We start from the raw sequence: 20,272 nt of genomic DNA, 5'->3' as shown, positions 1-20,272 counted from the left end.
TCCTCCTCTGAGTGAGCAGCAATCACCAGATCATCAGCATACATAATGTGGTTGACCAATAGGGGCATCCCTTGACCGCACCCGGCATCGATCAACCTCCCATTATATCTGTACCAGATGGAAATTCCTCCGGTACAGCCATCGAAGGCTTCACGAACCACGTGGTCGAAATAGATATTAAATAATGTGGGAGCCAGAGGACATCCCTGTCGCACTCCAAGGTGAACAGGGAATGGCTCCGACTCCCGACCACGTTCGCCATCCTTATTGATCGCGAGCAGCGGGTCTGGGACTCCGAAAGCACGAAGAACAACCCAGACCCCAGGCCTACTAATGGTATCATAGGCCTTGACCAGGTCAATAAAGCAGAGATGTAGGTCTTGCTGGAATTCCCTACACCTCTGCTGTAGCAGATGGACAGAGAATATGGCATCTGTGCAAGACCGCCCCTTCCTGAAACCACACTGAGGCTCCGCAAGTCTCTCCTCAGCGTGCCTGGCAAGGCGATGTTGAATAATCCTTGCCAGGACCTTTCCCGGCACACTGAGGAGTGAGATGCCCCTATAGTTGTTACCATCCGTGCGGTCCCCCTTTTTAAAGAGAGGGACCACCAGGGCATCCTTCCAATCCTGCGGAACCCACCCATTGGTCCAGACTGTTGTTATGATGTCGTGTAGGGCAGTCTGTGCACAAACACCACCCTCCCTCAGCATTTCGCTTGGGAGATCATCTCTGCCCGGTGCCTTTCCTGGTCTCAGGCTCTGGATCGCCTTCAGTACTTCCTCCAAAGATGGCACCTCAGCCACCCACAGGGAGCGACTTCTTCCTCCAATATTTGTCCCCACTTTGTCCCACAATTTTTTCCAGGCTCAGGGACTTCCCCTCCCCCAGGACCTCACAGAAATGCTCAGCAAATCTGCAAACCTGTTCCTGAGGGTCGGAGATTGGATCACCGTTCTTTCCCCTAATGATGGTAATAGGTGTGGTGCTGCAAGTAACTTTTTTGATAGAATTAAAGAGCGATTTGTGATCATGGGCCGCTGAGGCAGACTCCATCTCCTCAGCAACCCGCGACCACCAACCATCCTTGCAGCACCTCACGGCTCTCCGAACCTCCGAGCGAAGGCTGCGGTAAGCCTCCTCATTCTCTGACGTGGGATGTTGTAGCCGATGAGTGTGGGCCTGTCGCTTTTTCTCAGCCAGCCTGAACACCTCCTCCATCAGCCAGGGTTTCTGATGAGGTCTGGACCCTGTGCCCAAAACTGCCATTGCAGTTACATGAGCCACAGTCCTAAACCTCGCCCATTTCCCCTCGAAATCCAGAGGAGTGGGGGTGATGCCTACCCCAGCTGCAAGCTATGCTGAAATTCTCACTTGCAACTTTCATCAGCTAGCCTAGACCAGGCCACTATGGGTTTGAAAGGGGTCCTGGGTTTACACCCACCACCGGAGTGGAAGAATGGCAGGTGCATCTTACAGATGACAAGTCAATGGTCAGTGGGCAGATCAGCTCCACAGTAGGTCCTGGTGTCAAGGACATGGGCCCGCAGCTGCTGTTCCATCACTATGTAGTCCAGCAGATGTTCTTGCTTGGACCCGGCATGCATCCATGATGTTGTGTGGCTGCGCCAATGCTGGAACAGTGTGTTTGTAACTACAAGCCCATGGGCTGCACAAAAATCTAGCAGCCTCCTGCCGTTGTTATTGAGCTGATCTGGCCCATGTCTTCCAATCACTCCTGACCAGGTGCTAGCATCATGACCAACTCTGGCATTGAAATCATGGGGGGCCACTTTAGCCAGCACCTGTGACAGGAGGTCAAATGCCTTATCTGACTCATCGGTCTTTCCCGCATCCCTCCACGGATGTTCGTCTTCTGTGGGGGCATAAGTAACCACGACCACCACTCCTCACCTCTGGTTGATGGGAAGGCGAATCCCAAAGTAACCTGGGGCTCACAGCTTCCCACACATCACCGCCACACTCCCACGCTCCCGTCATTCTTTTGTTCAGAAGAAGAGCCACTCCCTGTTGTTTGGCAGTCACCTGGACCTCCTGAACACCACAGAGATACCAGGCGGTACCGTTCCAGCTCCCGACAAAGGAGTGGCAGCCTCTCCTCCGCTGTGAGTGTTCGAACATTCCACGTGGCCATCCGTAGCGGCTTTTTGTTGTTTCTGGAGGAGCCCCGAGGGTGAGGATTCAGTCTCCTGGCTCTGCCTGATGGAGTTTGGCCAGGAGACGTCATAGACACCTGTCCCCCCAGGGCGTCCGGCACTAGCTTACTTATAGATTTAATTTGTGGTTTAGTGGTAATCAGTTGAAGGTAGTGGGGTTACCAGCCCCTTGCACCCGTCCAGAGCCTCCATTCGGCCGCTGTGGTGCTACAAAGCACCATGATAGAAAGGGGAGGGAACTCACACACACACTCACACACACACACACATACACTCACACACACACACACACACACACATACAATCCCACACACACTCACACATAAACACACATACACACTCACACACACACACACACACACATATACACACACTCACACACATACACACTCTCACACACACACACAGACACATATTCACACACACACACTCACACACATACACACTCACACACACACACACACACACACACATATACACACACACACTCACACACATACACACTCACACACACACACACACACATTGTGTTGTATCTGATCTATAATGTGTAATTAATGAAAGTGTTTCTGACAGTTTCTCGATGATGTCAGACCGGTTCTCTATGATCTCTGGTTCAGATGCATCGAGCATCTACATGGAGCCGATTCATCTGTCTTCTGCAATAGCTGCTAAAAAGATCATCAGTGAAGGTCAGCAAATAAACATCTGATTAAACTGCACATTTAAATAAGATATTTTAAGTAATTAATTAACATTTATTGCAAACTCCCGTCATAATAATTCTCCAGGACTCATCAAGGCCACAGTCAGTGATTACATGTAATCTGGATTACATAATCAAATTACAAAAATCAAGTATTACTGTAAATAAAGTTTTTAAATTCTCATAATCAGATTGCAGTAACTTTTTTATGAATTACATGATGAAATATCAATCAAGCAACTGCAGTAAATCAAATGTTAAACTTCTTGTAATCCGATTACAGTTCCATATATTACAGTAACTTTACACATAGTGTGTTTCTGTGACCGCTAAAGGACGAGAGAAAATATTGACATTGCTTTAAATTTATCAAACACAAACACTTTCTGTGAAGTATTTTAGGTTGTAGTTTAAAAGTAAAGTAATTAGTAATTTGTAGTAGATTACTTTTTTGGAGTAGCATGCTCAAGAATGATAGTCAGTGGCGTTTGGCTAGCCTAGCATCCCTGTTAGCATTGCTCATGTAGTTTTAGTGATCTTGGACGTAGACACCACCCTAGCAACTGCATAGCAACACACTAAAATGACACCGTTAGTAACGCTAGCTTTAGAGGCGCTAACGTTCCTGTCACCGTTCTGCAGAATAAGTCCAACTGTTGTTATCGCAATGCATTGTGGGATTCGTCACATTTGGTGTTTTCTCAGAGCTCAAGTGCAGAGAGGTCAGCGTGTCGGCGACCCCGGACAGTATGCGGGAAACAGCGGAGCAGCTGATGGTGGAGGATCTGTATAACCGGGTCAAAGACATGATAGACGACAGAAGTCTTTACAACACGCCATGTGTTCTGGACATACAGCGAGCGCTGGTACAGGACCGTCTGGAAGCGCCGTTTAATGCCGTCGATGAAGTCTGGCCAAACATCTATATAGCAGAGAAGTGAGTCACACTAAGTCCTGTTTGTCTGTATGATGTTCTACATGAGTCATTTGTTGTCGTACAGTAACAGCACACTTTGGGATCACATCTGAGTTTGAGACATTATTGAGATCTCCTCAGAGGAAAACATCTGAGATACAGGAGATTTAAAACCCCTTAAACTCTATGGATCCGCCAGCGGGTCCAAAGGGGGCGCTATAACACTTAAAGCATGTAACAGACTTTTTATTGGGGATAGTTCGCCCAATTAGTTGCAGCAGAGTTAGACAGAGACTCACAGTGTGGGTGGCATTCCATAGGTGGCATCTATTGGAAGTGCCCGTCAGTCTCATGTGAAACTGCAGTTAGCAAACACTGCGCTGTCAACAGCGTTACTGAATAAACAAAAATAACGTAAAAAGAGCAACAGTAATATGAAACGCTCCTGTGCCCCACAGACAGCTTGTGTTCATTACGCACACTAAGAAACAGAAGATGAAATAGTAAAGAGCCGCGGCTCTTAAAGAGACACTGCCAAATTATACCTGAACAAGCGTTAAAGTCCCCGTATACACAAGTCAGGCATATGAGGTCTCTTTGAAAAGATTAGAATCTGAACTATTCAGAGATAATATCACTTCTGCATTTCTGTTAATTAAAATAACAAAATAAGACATCAAAACATTCACATTGAAAATTGGCGTCCCCCTAGAGGAAACGGGGTAGAAATATTAATGTGAAAATAAACATTTCCACATAAAAAGCCATATAAAAAGAAAGCTGTCGTCATCAGGAATGTGACTGTGTAGTTTATTTTGTTGCACTAAAACCACATTTCAAAAGAATCACAAAGTGAAATATAATTTCTGTAAGTCATCAAATACAAACGTCACTTAAATAGCCCCAAATAGCTAAACACTTTATATCTGCTTTTACCTTAGAAGTTCTCTAAAAAATGAGCCATCGTTGAGTTTGTGTGAATAATTCAATGTTATATATCACATGTCCAGAACAAAATATGCTGTCAGCAGGAAAAGCATGCTAAACAAGTTATCAGAAAAATATGTTTTTGACTATTGATTATAAAATATGATACATCATCACAAAGGGGAGGATCTCAGCTTTCTAATGACACCTAGATTGAGCTTGCCCCCTACAGTTCATATCTGTGAGGGGTATAATGCGTTAGAGCGCCCCCAACAGTTCATATCTGTGAGGGGTATAATGAGTTAGAGCGCCCCCTACAGTTCACATCTGTGAGGGATATAATGCGTTAGAGCGCCCCCTACAGTTCACATCTGTGAGGGGTATAATGCGTTAGAGCGCCCCCAACAGTTCACATCTGTGAGGGGTATAATGTGTTAGAGCGCCCCCTACAGTTCACATCTGTGAGGGGTATAATGTGTTAGAGCCCCCTACAGTTCACATCAGTGAGGGGTATAATGTGTTAGAGCCCCCTACAGTTCACATCTGTGAGGGGTATAATGTGTTAGAGCCACCTACAGTTCACATCAGTGAGAGGTATAATGTGTTAGAGCCCCCTACAGTTCACATCTGTGAGGGGTATAATGTGTTAGAGCTCCCTACAGTTCACATCTGTGAGGGGTATAATGTGTTAGAGCTCCCCTACAGTTCACATCTGTGAGGAGTATAATGTGTTAGAGCCCCCTACAGTTCACATCTGTGAGGGGTATAATGTGTTAGAGCCCCCTACAGTTCACATCTGTGAGGGGTATAATGTGTTAGAGCCCCTACAGTTCACATCTGTGAGGAGTATAATGTGTTAGAGCCCCCTACAGTTCACATCTGTGAGGGGTATAATGTGTTAGAGCCCCCTACAGTTCACATCTGTGAGGGGTATAATGTGTTAGAGCCCCTACAGTTCACATCAGTGAGGGGTATAATGTGTTAGAGCTCCCTACAATTCACATCTGTGAGGGGTATAATGTGTTAGAGCTCCCTACAGTTCACATCAGTGAGGGGTATAATGTGTTAGAGCCCCCTACAGTTCACATCTGTGAGGGGTATAATGTGTTAGAGCCCCCTACAGTTCACATCTGTGAGGAGTATAATGTGTTAGAGCTCCCTACAGTTCACATCTGTGAGGGGTATAATGTGTTAGAGCCCCTACAGTTCACATCTGTGAGGGGTATAATGTGTTAGAGCCCCCTACAGTTCACATCTGTGAGGGGTATAATGTGTTAGAGCCCCTACAGTTCACATCTGTGAGGGGTATAATGTGTTAGAGCCCCTACAGTTCACATCTGTGAGGGGTATAATGTGTTAGAGCCCCCTACAGTTCACATCAGTGAGGGGTATAATGTGTTAGAGCCCCCTACAGTTCACATCTGTGAGGGGTAAAATGTGTTAGAGCCCCCTACAGTTCACATCTGTGAGGGGTATAATGTGTTAGAGCCCCTACAGTTCACATCTGTGAGGGGTATAATGTGTTAGAGCGACCCCTACAGTTCACATCTGTGAGGGGTATAATGTGTTAGAGCTCCCTACAGTTCACATCTGTGAGGGGTATAATGTGTTAGAGCTCCCTACAGTTCACATCTGTGAGGGGTATAATGTGTTAGAGCCCCTACAGTTCACATCTGTGAGGGGTATAATGTGTTAGAGCCCCTACAGTTCACATCTGTGAGGGGTATAATGTGTTAGAGCCCCTACAGTTCACATCTGTGAGGGGTATAATGTGTTAGAGCCCCCTACAGTTCACATCTGTGAGGGGTATAATGTGTTAGAGCCCCCTACAGTTCACATCTGTGAGGGGTATAATGTGTTAGAGCCCCCTACAGTTCACATCTGTGAGGGGTATAATGTGTTAGAGCCCCCTACAGTTCACATCTGTGAGGAGTATAATGTGTTAGAGCCCCCTACAGTTCACATCTGTGAGGGGTATAATGTGTTAGAGCCCCCTACAGTTCACATCTGTGAGGGGTATAATGTGTTAGAGCACCCCTACAGTTCACATCTGTGAGGGGTATAATGTGTTAGAGCCCCTACAGTTCACATCTGTGAGGAGTATAATGTGTTAGAGCCCCCTACAGTTCACATCTGTGAGGGGTATAATGTGTTAGAGCCCCCTACAGTTCACATCTGTGAGGGGTATAATGTGTTAGAGCCCCCTACAGTTCACATCTGTGAGGGGTATAATGTGTTAGAGCCCCCTACAGTTCACATCTGTGAGGGGTATAATGTGTTAGAGCCCCCTACAGTTCACATCTGTGAGGAGTATAATGTGTTAGAGCCCCCTACAGTTCACATCTGTGAGGGATATAATGTGTTAGAGCACCCCTACAGTTCACATCTGTGAGGGGTATAATGTGTTAGAGCCCCCTACAGTTCACATCTGTGAGGGGTATAATGCGTTAGAGCCCCCTACAGTTCACATCTGTGAGGGGTATAATGCGTTAGAGCCCCCTACAGTTCACATCTGTGAGGGGTATAATGTGTTAGAGCCCCCTACGGTTCACATCTGTGAGGGGTATAATGTGTTAGAGCGCCCCCTACGGTTCACATCTGTGAGGGGTATAATGCGTTAGAGCGCCCCCTACAGTTCACATCTGTGAGGGGTATAATGCGTTAGAGCGCCCCCTACAGTTCACATCTGTGAGGGGTATAATGTGTTAGAGTGCCCCCTACAGTTCACATCTGTATATTATGATGGAATGTGATTGAGAAAACTAAATATTTTGTCTAGTGGAATAAAATGAGACTTTTCACAGTGTACAAAAATTCAAAACAACTGTGTTCATAATAAGATTATAAATGCATTCAATATTATTTATGAATAATTGGAGCCTTTTTTATTTTGGGGGTTCTCTGAAAAACGAGACACGTTTTGCAATTATTCCACAGTATGTGTGAGTGGGGATCTTTTAAACTTGTGTGAAGGCGGCAGCACAAACATGCACCAGATTAAAAGGGGTTTTAAGCAGGAGTCTTTTGTTCTCCATTTGATTTCATTGCAGTCTTGGAGAAACAACTGAGATATTTTGGGGATTTTTTCTATGGGTTGACATCGGGGTCGGATGTTAAGGGGGTTCAGGGCAAATATGCCTCCAAAAATGACAGAAATGCCCCCGAAATTCAAACTGTGCGTGTCAATAAAATGCCCTCCTAATTTTAAGTGTTCTGTTTGTTATTTGTTACATCTGATATAGTTCATAAAAAGTTCATATTTAAGTTGATTTAACTCTTAAATCAAGGGAGAGAGATTATACATGCTCAATCTTAAAAGTTTGTATTGATGAATTGTTTAAATAAACGTACGGGGGTCTGTGTATCTCAGCGAGTATTGACGCTGACTATCACACCTGGAGTCATGAGTTTGAATCCAGGGCGTGCTGAGTGACTCCAGTCAGGTCTCCTTAGCAACCAAATTCGGCCGGTTGCTAGGGAGGGTAGAGTTACATGGGGTAACCAAATTGGCCTGGTTGCTAGGGAGGGTAGAGTCTCATGGGGTAACCAAATTGTCCCGGTTGCTAGGGAGGGTAGAGTCACATGGGGTAACCAAATTGGGCCAGTTGCTAGGGAGGGTAGAGTCACATGGGGTAACCAAATTGACCCGGTTGCTAGGGAGGGTAGAGTCACATGGGGTAACCAAATTGTCCCGGTTGCTAGGGAGGGTAGAGTCACATGGGGTAACCAAATTGGGCCAGTTGCTAGGGAGGGTAGAGTCACATGGGGTAACCAAATTGACCCGGTTGCTAGGGAGGGTAGAGTCACATGGGGTAACCAAATTGGCCTGGTTGCTAGGGAGGGTAGAGTCACATGGGGTAACCAAATTGACCCGGTTGCTAGGGAGGGTAGAGTCACATGGGGTAACCAAATTGTCCCGGTTGCTAGGGAGGGTAGAGTCACATGGGGTAACCAAATTGGGCCGGTTGCTAGGGAGGGTAGAGTCACATGGGGTAACCTCCTCGTGGTGGTGATTAGTGGTTCTCTCAATGGGGCGTGTGGTGAGTTGTGTGTGGATCGTGGAGAGTAGCATGAGCCTCCACATGCTGTGAGTCTCCGCGGTGTCATGCACAGCGAGTCACATGATCAGATGCGCGGATTGACGGTCTCAGAAGCAGAGGCAACAGAGACTCGTCCTCCACCACCCGGATTGAGGCGAGTCACTACACCACCATGAGGACTTACTAAGTAGTTGGAATTGGACATTCCAAATTGGGATAAAAGGGGATAAAAATGTAATTAGTTTTTTACGTATTGACATAAATGCATGAGACACATTATATGCCCTCATAAAGGTAAAACATTCCCCTGAAAATCACATTCAGGTGGCGATGTACGTTAAAGTTAATTCACTGGATGACAAACCTTCTCTCTTGTCTACAGATCCGTGGCAGTAAATAAAGCTCGTCTCAAGCGTCTCGGCATCACTCATATAGTGAATGCGGCTCATGGCACAGGAGTGTACACTGGCGAGGTGTTTTACCAGGGTATGAACATCACGTATATGGGCATCGAGGTGGATGATTTTCCTGAAGCGGATATCTCACCACACTTCCGCTCGTGTGCCGAGTTCCTCGATGATGCTTTACTGACACACAGAGGTGAGGATTTATTGAATTCAAGAATTACTTGTTGGCTATTATAGATTTTTAATTTAGTTAAACTTCATAAGACTAACTAATTATTTGTCTAACATGCTGTCAGTAGCGAACGAAACAAACGGCAGATAGGAGATAACCAGCGGCCTGCATTCTGTCATCATGTCGCACTCACTTATTTTTAGCGTCAGTGACACAGATAAACCATATCTGCATCAGGCGAGAGATTACACACACACTATAATGATCTCCATGAGCAAGCAGGCTGTACAGAGACCTTAAACTAGCATGTGCTAGCATGGGCATTATGAGCATGGCAGTTGTTCTAGTTGGTGAAGTTTGCTCTGAGGTTCAGGAACTACTCTCAATAATAACAAATAGAAGTTTTCATGACATCATCCTGTACAGATCTGATCAGAGATCATGTTCACGCTAGTTTCCCCATAAACATCCTCCTGTCAGTCAGTCTGGATTAAACATGCAGGACTCTGACCTAGAGGAAATAACTCACATATGAAACATGTGTAATCTGAGGTATATTCATTTATTTAATTGTGATATTTCATGTATTTCAAGACTCTCTAACTTTGTTTTTTTTTCTTCATTAAGATTTGAAAAATCTTGTTATTGTATTTTATTGTATTATAAATATAAATCTATACATCAACAGAAGACATTCTGTCACCTTGTGTGTCATTTCTTATTTACTGATAGAGGCACCTAGTTGCCGAGGTTGGTACCACATGCTAATTATTAGCTAGCAAGAATGACTTTTCAGAGAAAAAGGTTTTCAAGTGTAGAATTTATTATATTTATTTATTTAGTTTTAAATTATTATTTTTTTCCTTGAGAAAAAATATTTTTGTCTGAGAAAAAAATATTTTGCAGAGCAAGTTTTTTTTTTTTTTTTTTTGTAGAACATAGACTCAAGAAGGTACTAAGACACCTAAAAAAAACATATTTCATAGGCTTCCATAGGAGTGGTGGTGGCGTAGTGGGCTAAAGCACATAACTGGTAATCAGAAGGTTGCTGGTTCGAGCCCCACAGTCACCACCATTGTGTCCTTGAGTAAGGCACTTAACTCCAGGTTGCTCCGGGGGGATTGTCCCTGTAATAAGTGCACTGTAAGTCACTTTGGATAAAAGCATCTGCCAAATGCATAAATGTAATATAAATGTATCCCATCCGTAGTTACTCGACAGCTGCAAAGTGTTTCCCACAATGTTCACATTGCACTGGATTTATCTCAAATGCCCCTGAAGAAGGGTCCTTTCAAACTTAGATTATAGTATAAAACCACACTGAAATTTGGGACTCACTTTATATTAGGTGTCATTAACTACTCTGTACTTAAGCATTTGATACAATGTACTTATTATGGACTGTACATACGCGTTGTAGTATTGTACTTACACAAGTGCCTGCTTTTAATTACATCTGGAGTTACACAGTTAACCTTACCGCTAATCCTGAAACAAACACTAACCCCTAACCCCTAAACTCCTAACCCTAAACCCCTAACCTCTAACCCCTAACCTCCTAACCCTAAACCCCTAACCTCTAATCCCTAAACCCCTAACCTCTAACCCCTAAACTCCTAACTCCTAACCCTAAACCCCTAACCCTAAACCTCTAACCCCTAAACCCCTAAACCCTAAACCCCTAACCTCTAACCCCTAAACCCCTAACCCTAAACCCCTAACCTCTAACCCCTAAACTCCTAACCCTAAACCCCTAACCTCTAACTCTTAAACTCCTAACCCTAAACCCCTAACCTCTAACCCCTAAACTCCTAACCCTAAACCCCTAACCCTTAACCTCTAACCCCTAAACCCCTAACCTCTAACCCCTAAACCCCTAACCCTAAACCCCTAACCTCTAACCCCTAAACCCCTAACCCTAAACCCCTAACCTCTAACCCTAAACTCCTAACTCCTAACCCTAAACCCCTAACCTCTAACCCCTAAACTCCTAACCCTAAACCCCTAACCTCTAACCCCTAAACCCCTAACCTGTAACCCCTAAACTCCTAACTCCTAACCCTAAACCCCTAACCCTAAACCTCTAACCTCTAACCCCTAAACCCTAAACCTCTAACCCCTAAACCCCTAACCTCTAACCCCTAAACTCCTAACCCTAAACCCCTAACCTCTAACCCCTAAACTCCTAACTCCTAACCCTAAACCTCTAACCCCTAAACCCCTAAACCCCTAACCTCTAACCCCTAAACCCCTAACCCTAAACCCCTAACCTCTAACCCCTAATCCCCTAACCCTAAACCCCTAACCTCTAACCCCTAAACTCCTAACTCCTAACCCTAAACCCCTAACCCTAAACCTCTAACCCCTAAACCCCAAAACCCCTAAACCCCTAACCCTAAACCTCTAACCTCTAACCCCTAAACCCTAAACCCCTAACCTCTAACCCCTAAACCCCTAACCCTAAACCCCTAACCTCTAACCCCTAAACTCCTAACCCTAAACCCCTAACCTCTAACCCCTAAACCCCTAAACCCTAAACCCCTAACCTCTAACCCCTAAACCACTAACCCTAAACCCCTAACCTCTAACCCCTAAACTCCTAACCCTAAACTCCTAACCCTACCCCTCTAACCTCTAACCCCTAAACTCCTAACCCTAAACCCCTAACCTCTAACCCCTAAACCCCTAACCCTAAACCCCTAACCCCTAACCTCTAACCCCTAAACCCCTAACCCTAAACCCCTAACCTCTAACCCCTAAACTCCTAACCCTAAACTCCTAACCCTACCCCTCTAACCTCTAACCCCTAAACTCCTAACCCTAAACCCCTAACCTCTAACCCCTAAACCCCTAACCCTAAACCCCTAACCCCTAACCTCTAACCCCTAAACCCCTAACCCTAAACCCCTAACCTCTAACCCCTAAACTCCTAACCCTAAACCCCTAACCTCTAACCCCTAAACCCCTAAACCCCTAACCTCTAACCCCTAAACCCCTAACCCTAAACCCCTAACCTCTAACCCCTAAACTCCTAACTCCTAACCCTAAACTCCTAACCCTAAACCTCTAACCTCTAACTCCTAAACTCCTAACCCTAAACCCCTAACCTCTAACCCCTAAACTCCTAACCCTAAACCCCTAACCTCTAACCCCTAAACCCCTTACCCTAAACCCCTAACCTCTAACCCCTAAACTCCTAACTCCTAACCCTAAACCCCTAACCCTAAACCTCTAACCTCTAACCCCTAAACTCCTAACCCTAAACCCCTAAACCCCTAACCCCTAAACTCCTAACTCCTAACCCTAAACCCCTAACCCTAAACCCCTAACCTCTAACCCCTAAACCCTAAACCCCTAAACCCTAAACCCCTAACCCTAAACCCCTAAACCCCTAAACCCCTAACCCCTAAACCCCTAACCTCTAACCCCTAACCCCTAAACCCTAACCCCTAAACCCCTAACCTCTAACCCCTAACCCTAAACCCCTAACCTCTAACCTCATTTACATGCATTTGTCTTTTCTTCATGAGAAACTCTTTGTGTTGCATTGCCATTGATTTCCTTTGAATCACATTATGTCTGTGACTTTCAAAGTTGCACTTGTTCTGAGGTGAAAATTATTATTTTTGTTCTCATTGTAGGCAAAGTACTTGTGGACTCAATGATGGGAGTAAGTCGATCAGCTGTACTTGTAGCTGCTTACCTTATGATCTTCCAGAACATGAGCATCATGGAAGCACTGCTGGAGATCAGGAAGAAACGTGTCATCAACCCCAACGAAGGTTTTATAAAGCAACTGCGTCAACTTAACGAGACTCTGATGGAGCAGCGCGATGAAGACGATGATGAAACCCTCAGCCAGTGTTCTGTGATCGACACCCGTGCTCGCCTTGATGAGGAGGAGAGCATGTTTGGAGTTAAAGCTGATTCTATCATGGTGGATGAGGAGGAAGATAGCAGCAGCGTAATGAGTAGCGTTGCTTCATCTGCAGCTGCGGCGGCTCTGAAAGCAGGAATTCTTGGTGGACCAAGTAAGCCTGACATTGAAGTGATTACAGATGACCCTTCCCTCCCAGGAAAAGACAGGGAAGATGAAGATGGCGATGTGGACAGCATGATCCGAGAGTGGCAGAAGCGCAATGAGCATTACCAGAGCGAGGACTGGTGGGAGGCCCAGCTCATGTGCGACAGCGAGGACGGTGAGTCTTTGCTAGGCGAGGGGAAGCGTCTGGCAGTGCGACCGGAGGACCTGGAGAGTGTGACCAGCGAAGATGTGCGAGTGATGAAGGAAAGGATCAGGCGTCGTCCACGTCGACCAGCTTCAGATGCAGGATCCACGACCAGCTGCAGCAGCTACGCCGATCAGTGGAAGCAACGCCTTAAAGAGATCGAAGAGCAGGCGGCTGCACGATACCGACTTAAAGAGACTGATGATGACACCAACAGCGAATCAAGCCAGAAGAAAATCGATGATGATGTGGAGAGCATTCTCTCTGATACTAGCTCCATGTACAACTTTTGCAAAAAGAATAAGGAACATCTAACGCCGCTGGAAAGGTGGAAGATTAAGCGCATTCAGTTTGGCTGGAACAAAAAAGACGGAGCGGCAGAGAACGGGGAGCAGAAGGAGGGCGAGACGGAGGCACCAGCAACCTCCTTGGAGGACGTCAACTTAACGGCCTATCAGACCTGGAAACTGAAGCAGCAGAAGAAATTTGGTGGTGAAGAGAACAAGGATGAGATTCTGGAAATGAGTCGATCAGAGGACACGGCCACAGTCAAGAGACGACAGCGACGGGAAGAACTTCTGGAGCGTACAAGAAAAACGCTTGAAGAGAGCCAATCCGTATGTGGCTGGGAAACTGAGAGCGCTCTAAGCGGCACCAGCATCCCCCTGTCTGCTTTCTGTGCAGGTGCTTTTCCATCCGCAAGTGTAACAGGAGATGATAACATGTCTGTGCTGAGCGGAAGATCTTCTGTCCTGTCAGGTTGTAGCAGAAGATCACAACCTCCTGTGCCCCAAGAGCCTCCTCCAACACCTGCTCCAGTGATCGGTCCAAATGGAGAAACCATGGTCAACATTGCAAACATCCAAAACTGGATTGCCAATGTGGTGAATGAGACTCTTATACAGAAGCAAGCAGAGATGATGATAGGAGGAGGTCTCGCCCCGTCCAGAGCAGGATCAGTGTTTAGTCTGGGTGTTGGATCAACACTTGGTCCCGGTCGTGGAGTAGATGATGATAAAGTCTCGATGTTGAGTGGAGCAACTTCCTCTAGTGTAATGTCCCGCATTCGGGCAGAATCTGTGCTATCGGTGGGTGGGAAGGCCCAATCTGTGCTGTCTGATGGTGGTCGAGCTGAGTCTGTGCTGTCTGCTGGAGGAGCATCCAACCTCTCATCCGTCTCAGGGTTAGGCTCTCGAAAAAGCAAGATCACTACAACAAGTGTACCATTGTACAGCCTCTTCCAAGACCAGGTAAATCTTCAGAAACTGAACACCATGGAGAAAGAAATCAAGGCCGATATGAGGGACAAGATGGCATCATATGAGGTGAAGAAGATTACAGAAGACAACAAGCGCAGTACGTTATACAAGAAGAAGAAGCAGAAAGAGGAGGATGAAGATGAAGAACATGAGAGGGGTTATGGAAAGACAAATGGATTGGATGATTTGATGGCCCGTCCTTGTGAGAAACCTAAACCCAAACGAGATTTTGGCCGTTCAGGAATACTCAACCTGCCAGCTTCAGCGAGTAACCCCACCAGCAGTGTTGATGAATGGCTCCAAAATGTAAGACCTCCTCAAAGCAAAACAAAAGTGTCTCTTGATGGAGATACTGAGCCCCGCATGTCTCGGCCGTCATATGAAGAAACATCATATGAACCGGAAACATCGGAGGTTGACTTCCCAAGCCGCCGGAGCTCCATATCAATAGATGAAGATGAAGGGGAGGAATATGGCTTTTCATCCAGGCATCTGGCTGATGCTGACATGGATATGGGTAGAGATCCTAGTCCAGAGTTCAACTACCAATCTAGGACATCCCTGCCTTCAACTGAGCAATCATATAATGGCTTGAGTGAAACTACTAGTTACAAAACCAGGAGATCTTACGATGAGGGGGGTAGTTACCAGGAGTACTCAGCAAAACCCAAATTTACTCACACCTCACTGTCTGAGAACAATGAGACTGTGAGGACAACCAAAACAAGACAGGATGAGGAGGAAGATGAGGAAATTTCAGTTTTTTTAGCTCAGATCAAACAGCGGGCAAGGGCACGGGTAGCTGAAGAAATGAAGGAGGATGAAGTTCTTGTCGCATGGAAGAAACAGGAAGAGTCAAAGTCACAGACTTACAGTAAAAAATCTTAACTGTGGTTGTGTTTATGCCAGAAATAAGGATCTCATTATCTATGTGGTTGAGTTGAAGATCTACAGAGCAGTAACGATTCTGGTTGTTTCAGTTATGAGATCTGAAGGGCTTGAAAACTTTAAACCATTTCAGTAAAATATGAGAGTCTCTTGAAGCCACACCAAGTATTTTTCCCACTTTTCCACAAGTTTTACTCCTAGAAAAGATATTAACGAATCTGTTTAAAATGATGTACACTCATGAAGACTCCAGTCATATTTTAGTGTTAATGAACACTAATTAATGGTGTTAATGGTGGTCAAATCATGGGTGACAAACACACAAAAATGTAGCGTCTTCTACGTCAATAAGAATCAGTATAAAGTCCAGAAAGCTGCTGTATCGACTTAGTGCACCTTTAAAGTTTGTTTGAAATGGAACTCCACTCTATACTGTACATAAACTGTGTTACAAGTAGTAGATAACATTAATGCATTCAATAAAAACTGAATTTTTTTCAAAATACAAGTCTCTGGGGTTCATGGTTTTATGATACACAGATAAACAGAAGCACCTTCCTATCACATTGATTGTAGGGTTAGGAATAAGGGTTAGGTTAGGGTTAGTATTGAAGTATTTCAATGAAAGGATGACAAAGTATATTCTTCCTGAAAATCAATCCAGGGGCAATTATAGACCCTTAATGTACAAGTTCATTTCTGACACTGATGTACGCTGAGAAATGCTGAGAAAACTCTCCAAGACATACAAGAATGTATGTTCACAGAATTACTGTATTTATGCTAACTCTGAGGTGACATCCACAGAAATCACAATCATCTTTATTGTTAAGTATTCTCACACATACGAGGAATTTGTCCTGGTGACAGAAGCTTCCAGTGCACAAACAATACAACAACAAGACAGAGATGATCATAGAAAAATATATAAAAAAATAAAATACAAATAGAATGAAATAAAAATGTAATAGAAAATAAAGAATATATAGAATATACAATAAGACAGTATATATATACACACACAGACATACATAGTGCAAATTAAAATACTAATCTGTTATATACAGCACAAGGGAATGTAATGCAGAAGAGGATGTGTTGGATAAATATAAATACACTAAACTGTGAATTGCACATGATTATTGTTCAATGGGGCAGTTTGAACTGTTCATGGATAACCTGAGGGGTAAAACTGTTCCTGTGCCTGATTGTTCTGTGCTGTATCGTCGTCCAGAGGGCAACAGTTCAGAAAGGTATTGGGCTGGGTCAGGGGGGTCCAGAGTGATTTTACCAGCCTGGAGTGGGGCAACCAATAATCCTCTCAGCAGTCCGGACTGTCCTAATGTAGTCTTCTGATGTCCGATTTCATAGCTGCACCAAACCAGACAGTTATTGAGAACAGATGACTCAATGACTGCTGAGTGAAACTGGATCAGCAGCACCTGTGGCAGGTTGATCTTACTCAACTGTGAAGGAAGTACAACCTCTGCTGGGCCTTTTTCACAATGGAGTCAATGTGGGTGTCCCACTTCAGGTCCTGTGAGATGGTAGTACCCAGGAACCTGAATGACTCCACTGCTGCCACAGTGCTGTTTAGGATGGTGAGGGGGGTCAGTGTTGGGGTGTTCCTCCTAAAGTCCTCAATCATCTCCACTGTTTTGAGCGTGTTCAGCTCCAGGTTGTTTTGACTGCACCAGTGACCCGGCCGTTCAACCTCCCTTCTGTACAAAGACTCATCGTCATCTTGGATGAGGCCGATGACTGTAGTGTCGTCTGCACACTTCAGGAGCTTGACAGAGGGGTCCTTGGCAATGCAGTCATTTAGAGAAGAGTAGTGTGGAGAGCACACATCCCTGGGGGGCACCAGTGCTGATGGTACAGGTGCTGGAAGTGAATTTCCCCAGTCTCACTAACTGCTGCCTGTCCATCAGAAAGCTGGTGATCCACTGACAGGTAGAGGTGGGAACAGGGAATTGGTTTAACTTAGTCTGGAGTATAGCTGGGATGATGGTGTTGAAAGCCAAACTGATTCCACAAAAAGGATTCTTGCGTATGTCCCCGGTCTGTCCAGATGTTGCAGGACATTATGCAATCCCATGTTGACTGCATCATCCACAGACCTGTTTGCTCGATAAGCAAATTGAAGGGGATCCAGAAAGGGTCCAGTGATGTCCTTCAGGTGAGCCAACACCAGTCTCTCAAATTACTTCATGACCACAGACGTCAGGGCGACAGGTCTGTAGACATTAAGTCCTGTGATTTTGGGTTTCTTTTGGACAGGAATGATGATTGTGTTTGAAGCAGCAGGGAACTTCACACTGCTCCAGTGATCTATTGAAGATCAGTGTGAAGATGGGGGCCAGCTGGTTAGCACTGGATCTAACACACATGGATGAAACACCATCTGGGCCCTGTGCTTTCCTTGTCTTTTGTTTTCAGAAGACAAGGCACACCTCTTCTTCACAGATCTTAAGTGCAGGTTGAGTAGCAGGAGGGGGGTTGCAGGAAGTGTTGATATTTGTGTGAAGTGAAGATCAGAGCAGGTGTGAGGTGTGAGATTGGGCCTTTCAAATGTACTGTAGAACATATTCAAGTCGTCAGCCAACTGTTGGTGCCCTACAATGTTGGGGGCAGGAGTCCTGTATTTAGTAAGTTGTTTTAGGCCACACCTCACTGACACGGGGTCGTTAGCTGAAAACTTTCAGCTTCTCAGAGTAGCTTCTTTTAGCCAGTCTGATTTCCTTATTCAGTGTGTTCCTGTTTTCAATCGAATCTCTGCCTATCTGTCACAGAACAAGCTGCTGGATGACAGTCTGTGTGTGTGTGTGTGTGTAGTGTATGTAGTGTGTGTGTGTGTGTATGTAGTGTGTGTGAGTGTGTGTGTGTGTGTGTGTGTGTGTGTGTGTGTGTATGAGTGTGTGTAGTGTGTTTGTAGTGCGTGTGTGTGTGTGTGTGTGTGTGAGTGTAGTGTGTGTGTGTGTATGAGTGTGTGTAGTGCGTGTGTGTGTGTATCAGTGGTGGCTGCTGGTCTTTCAAAGAGGGGAAGCTCATTTTCGGCCTACATTATAAACTTATTTACCCTATTTTTTGCACTAAATCAATCTTAGGTGTTGATCTGCCCTGCTGTTTAATTCTAATTTTTTCCTCATAAGGAAGACTTTCAAATGGCTTCGCCAAAATCAGGTCGACAATATTAGCACCGTCTGCCATTGTGCGCAGTTTCACCCGTACGACGCTAGCCTAGCCTACTGTATGAATGAATTAATGAACAAACGAGCGAACGAACGAACGAACGCTCTAAAACAAAATATATTAAACTTGGTAAAACTGAAACAAGGAATGTGGTGTATAATTGTGTGAAATGTATTATGCAAATTGACTAGCAATTTCAGCCAAACAAATATAAAGAAATAGGTTGCAGCAGTTTGTCTTTCGACTACACTTGAGAAATCCATGATGGGACTGGAGCTGAAATAGCTTCAGTGACTTCTTATAGTACAGATTCGCTGTCAATCAAAAGGAGATGCAGTCTTTCGACAGATCCTCCAATCATCACGCGGAAGCCCGGAGTCCGGGCCAGCCCACTCCTCATTCACCCCCAGAGACGCTGAGCGTCCATGGGCGGGACATAATCGCAGCATTTATCCAATGACCGTCTATTTTAGGAGCACTGAAAAAAACTGTTCAGAGCAGCCCCGTTGAAGTCAATGGACGCTCGGCTTCAACAGGGAAATGCACTGACGCTACGGGAATGTATGAGAAGTAAATCGAGTCAGCCGACCTGCTATATGTAATGTAGCTGATTCTGAACAAACTCGTCTTCGAGATGAACGTGTTCTAACCCATTTTTAGTCAATAAATTGTTTACACAATAGTACATATTTGACCATTATTTTTTTGACATTATAGGGGAAGCTGAGCTTCCCTTGCAGTCTTAAAGAAATCCCCACTGGTGTGTATGAGTGTGTGTAGTGCGTGTGTATAAGTGTTTGTAGTGCGTGTGTATGTATGTGTGTGTGTGTGTGTGTGTGTGTATGTGTGTGTGTGTATGAGTGTGTGTAGTGCGTGTGTATAAGTGTTTGTAGTGCGTGTGTGTTTGTGTGTGTATGAATGAGTGTGTGTGTTTAGTGTATATGTGTGTGGTGTGTCTGTATGAGTGTTTGTAGTGTGTGTGTATGAGTGTTTGTAGTGTGTGTGTATGAGTGTTTGTAGTGCGTGTGTGTTAGTGTAGTGTGTGTGTGTTTGTGTAGTGCTTGTGTGTACTTTTAACCAGCGTGTTATAGTTTGTGTGGTCTGTGCAGGAATTCCAGCATTATGAAGGCCAATCTCTCAATACAATCCCGTGCCAAATTCAGAACCTGTTGTAAAATACATAACAATATAACTTTATAACATAAATAGCTTGTATGTGGCACTGAAGTTAATAACAATGATGATGAATCTCTTCAATTGCCTGGTCCAGTTCTGAATGGCAAAACAAGTCATGAACAGGAATGAACTGCAGTTGCCATAGCGAGCAGCGCCCTCTGCTGGTCAGAATAAACAGCACAC

The 20,272-nt window shown here is 45.0% G+C and overlaps 1 protein-coding gene across 1 annotated transcript in view; it reads left to right on the top strand.

Moving 5' to 3' along the window:
* dusp27 (dual specificity phosphatase 27) overlaps positions 1-16,214 on the top strand; it is a 19,591-nt gene extending 3,377 nt beyond the window's left edge. The window contains exons 3-6 of the mRNA XM_052126418.1: positions 2,754-2,869; positions 3,589-3,820; positions 9,149-9,366; positions 12,987-16,214. Of these exons, the coding sequence (XP_051982378.1) occupies positions 2,754-2,869; positions 3,589-3,820; positions 9,149-9,366; positions 12,987-15,721 (3,301 nt within the window). The 3' untranslated portion in view covers positions 15,722-16,214. The remainder of the gene's footprint in view (positions 1-2,753; positions 2,870-3,588; positions 3,821-9,148; positions 9,367-12,986) is intronic.
* The last annotated feature ends 4,058 nt before the right edge of the window (positions 16,215-20,272 follow it).

This window comes from Xyrauchen texanus, chromosome 5, assembly GCF_025860055.1.
Source record: "Xyrauchen texanus isolate HMW12.3.18 chromosome 5, RBS_HiC_50CHRs, whole genome shotgun sequence".
In the NCBI taxonomy this organism is placed as follows: Eukaryota; Metazoa; Chordata; class Actinopteri; order Cypriniformes; family Catostomidae; genus Xyrauchen; species Xyrauchen texanus.
Note: the sequence above shows the minus strand (reverse complement) of the source record. Positions and strands in the feature narration are given on the sequence as shown.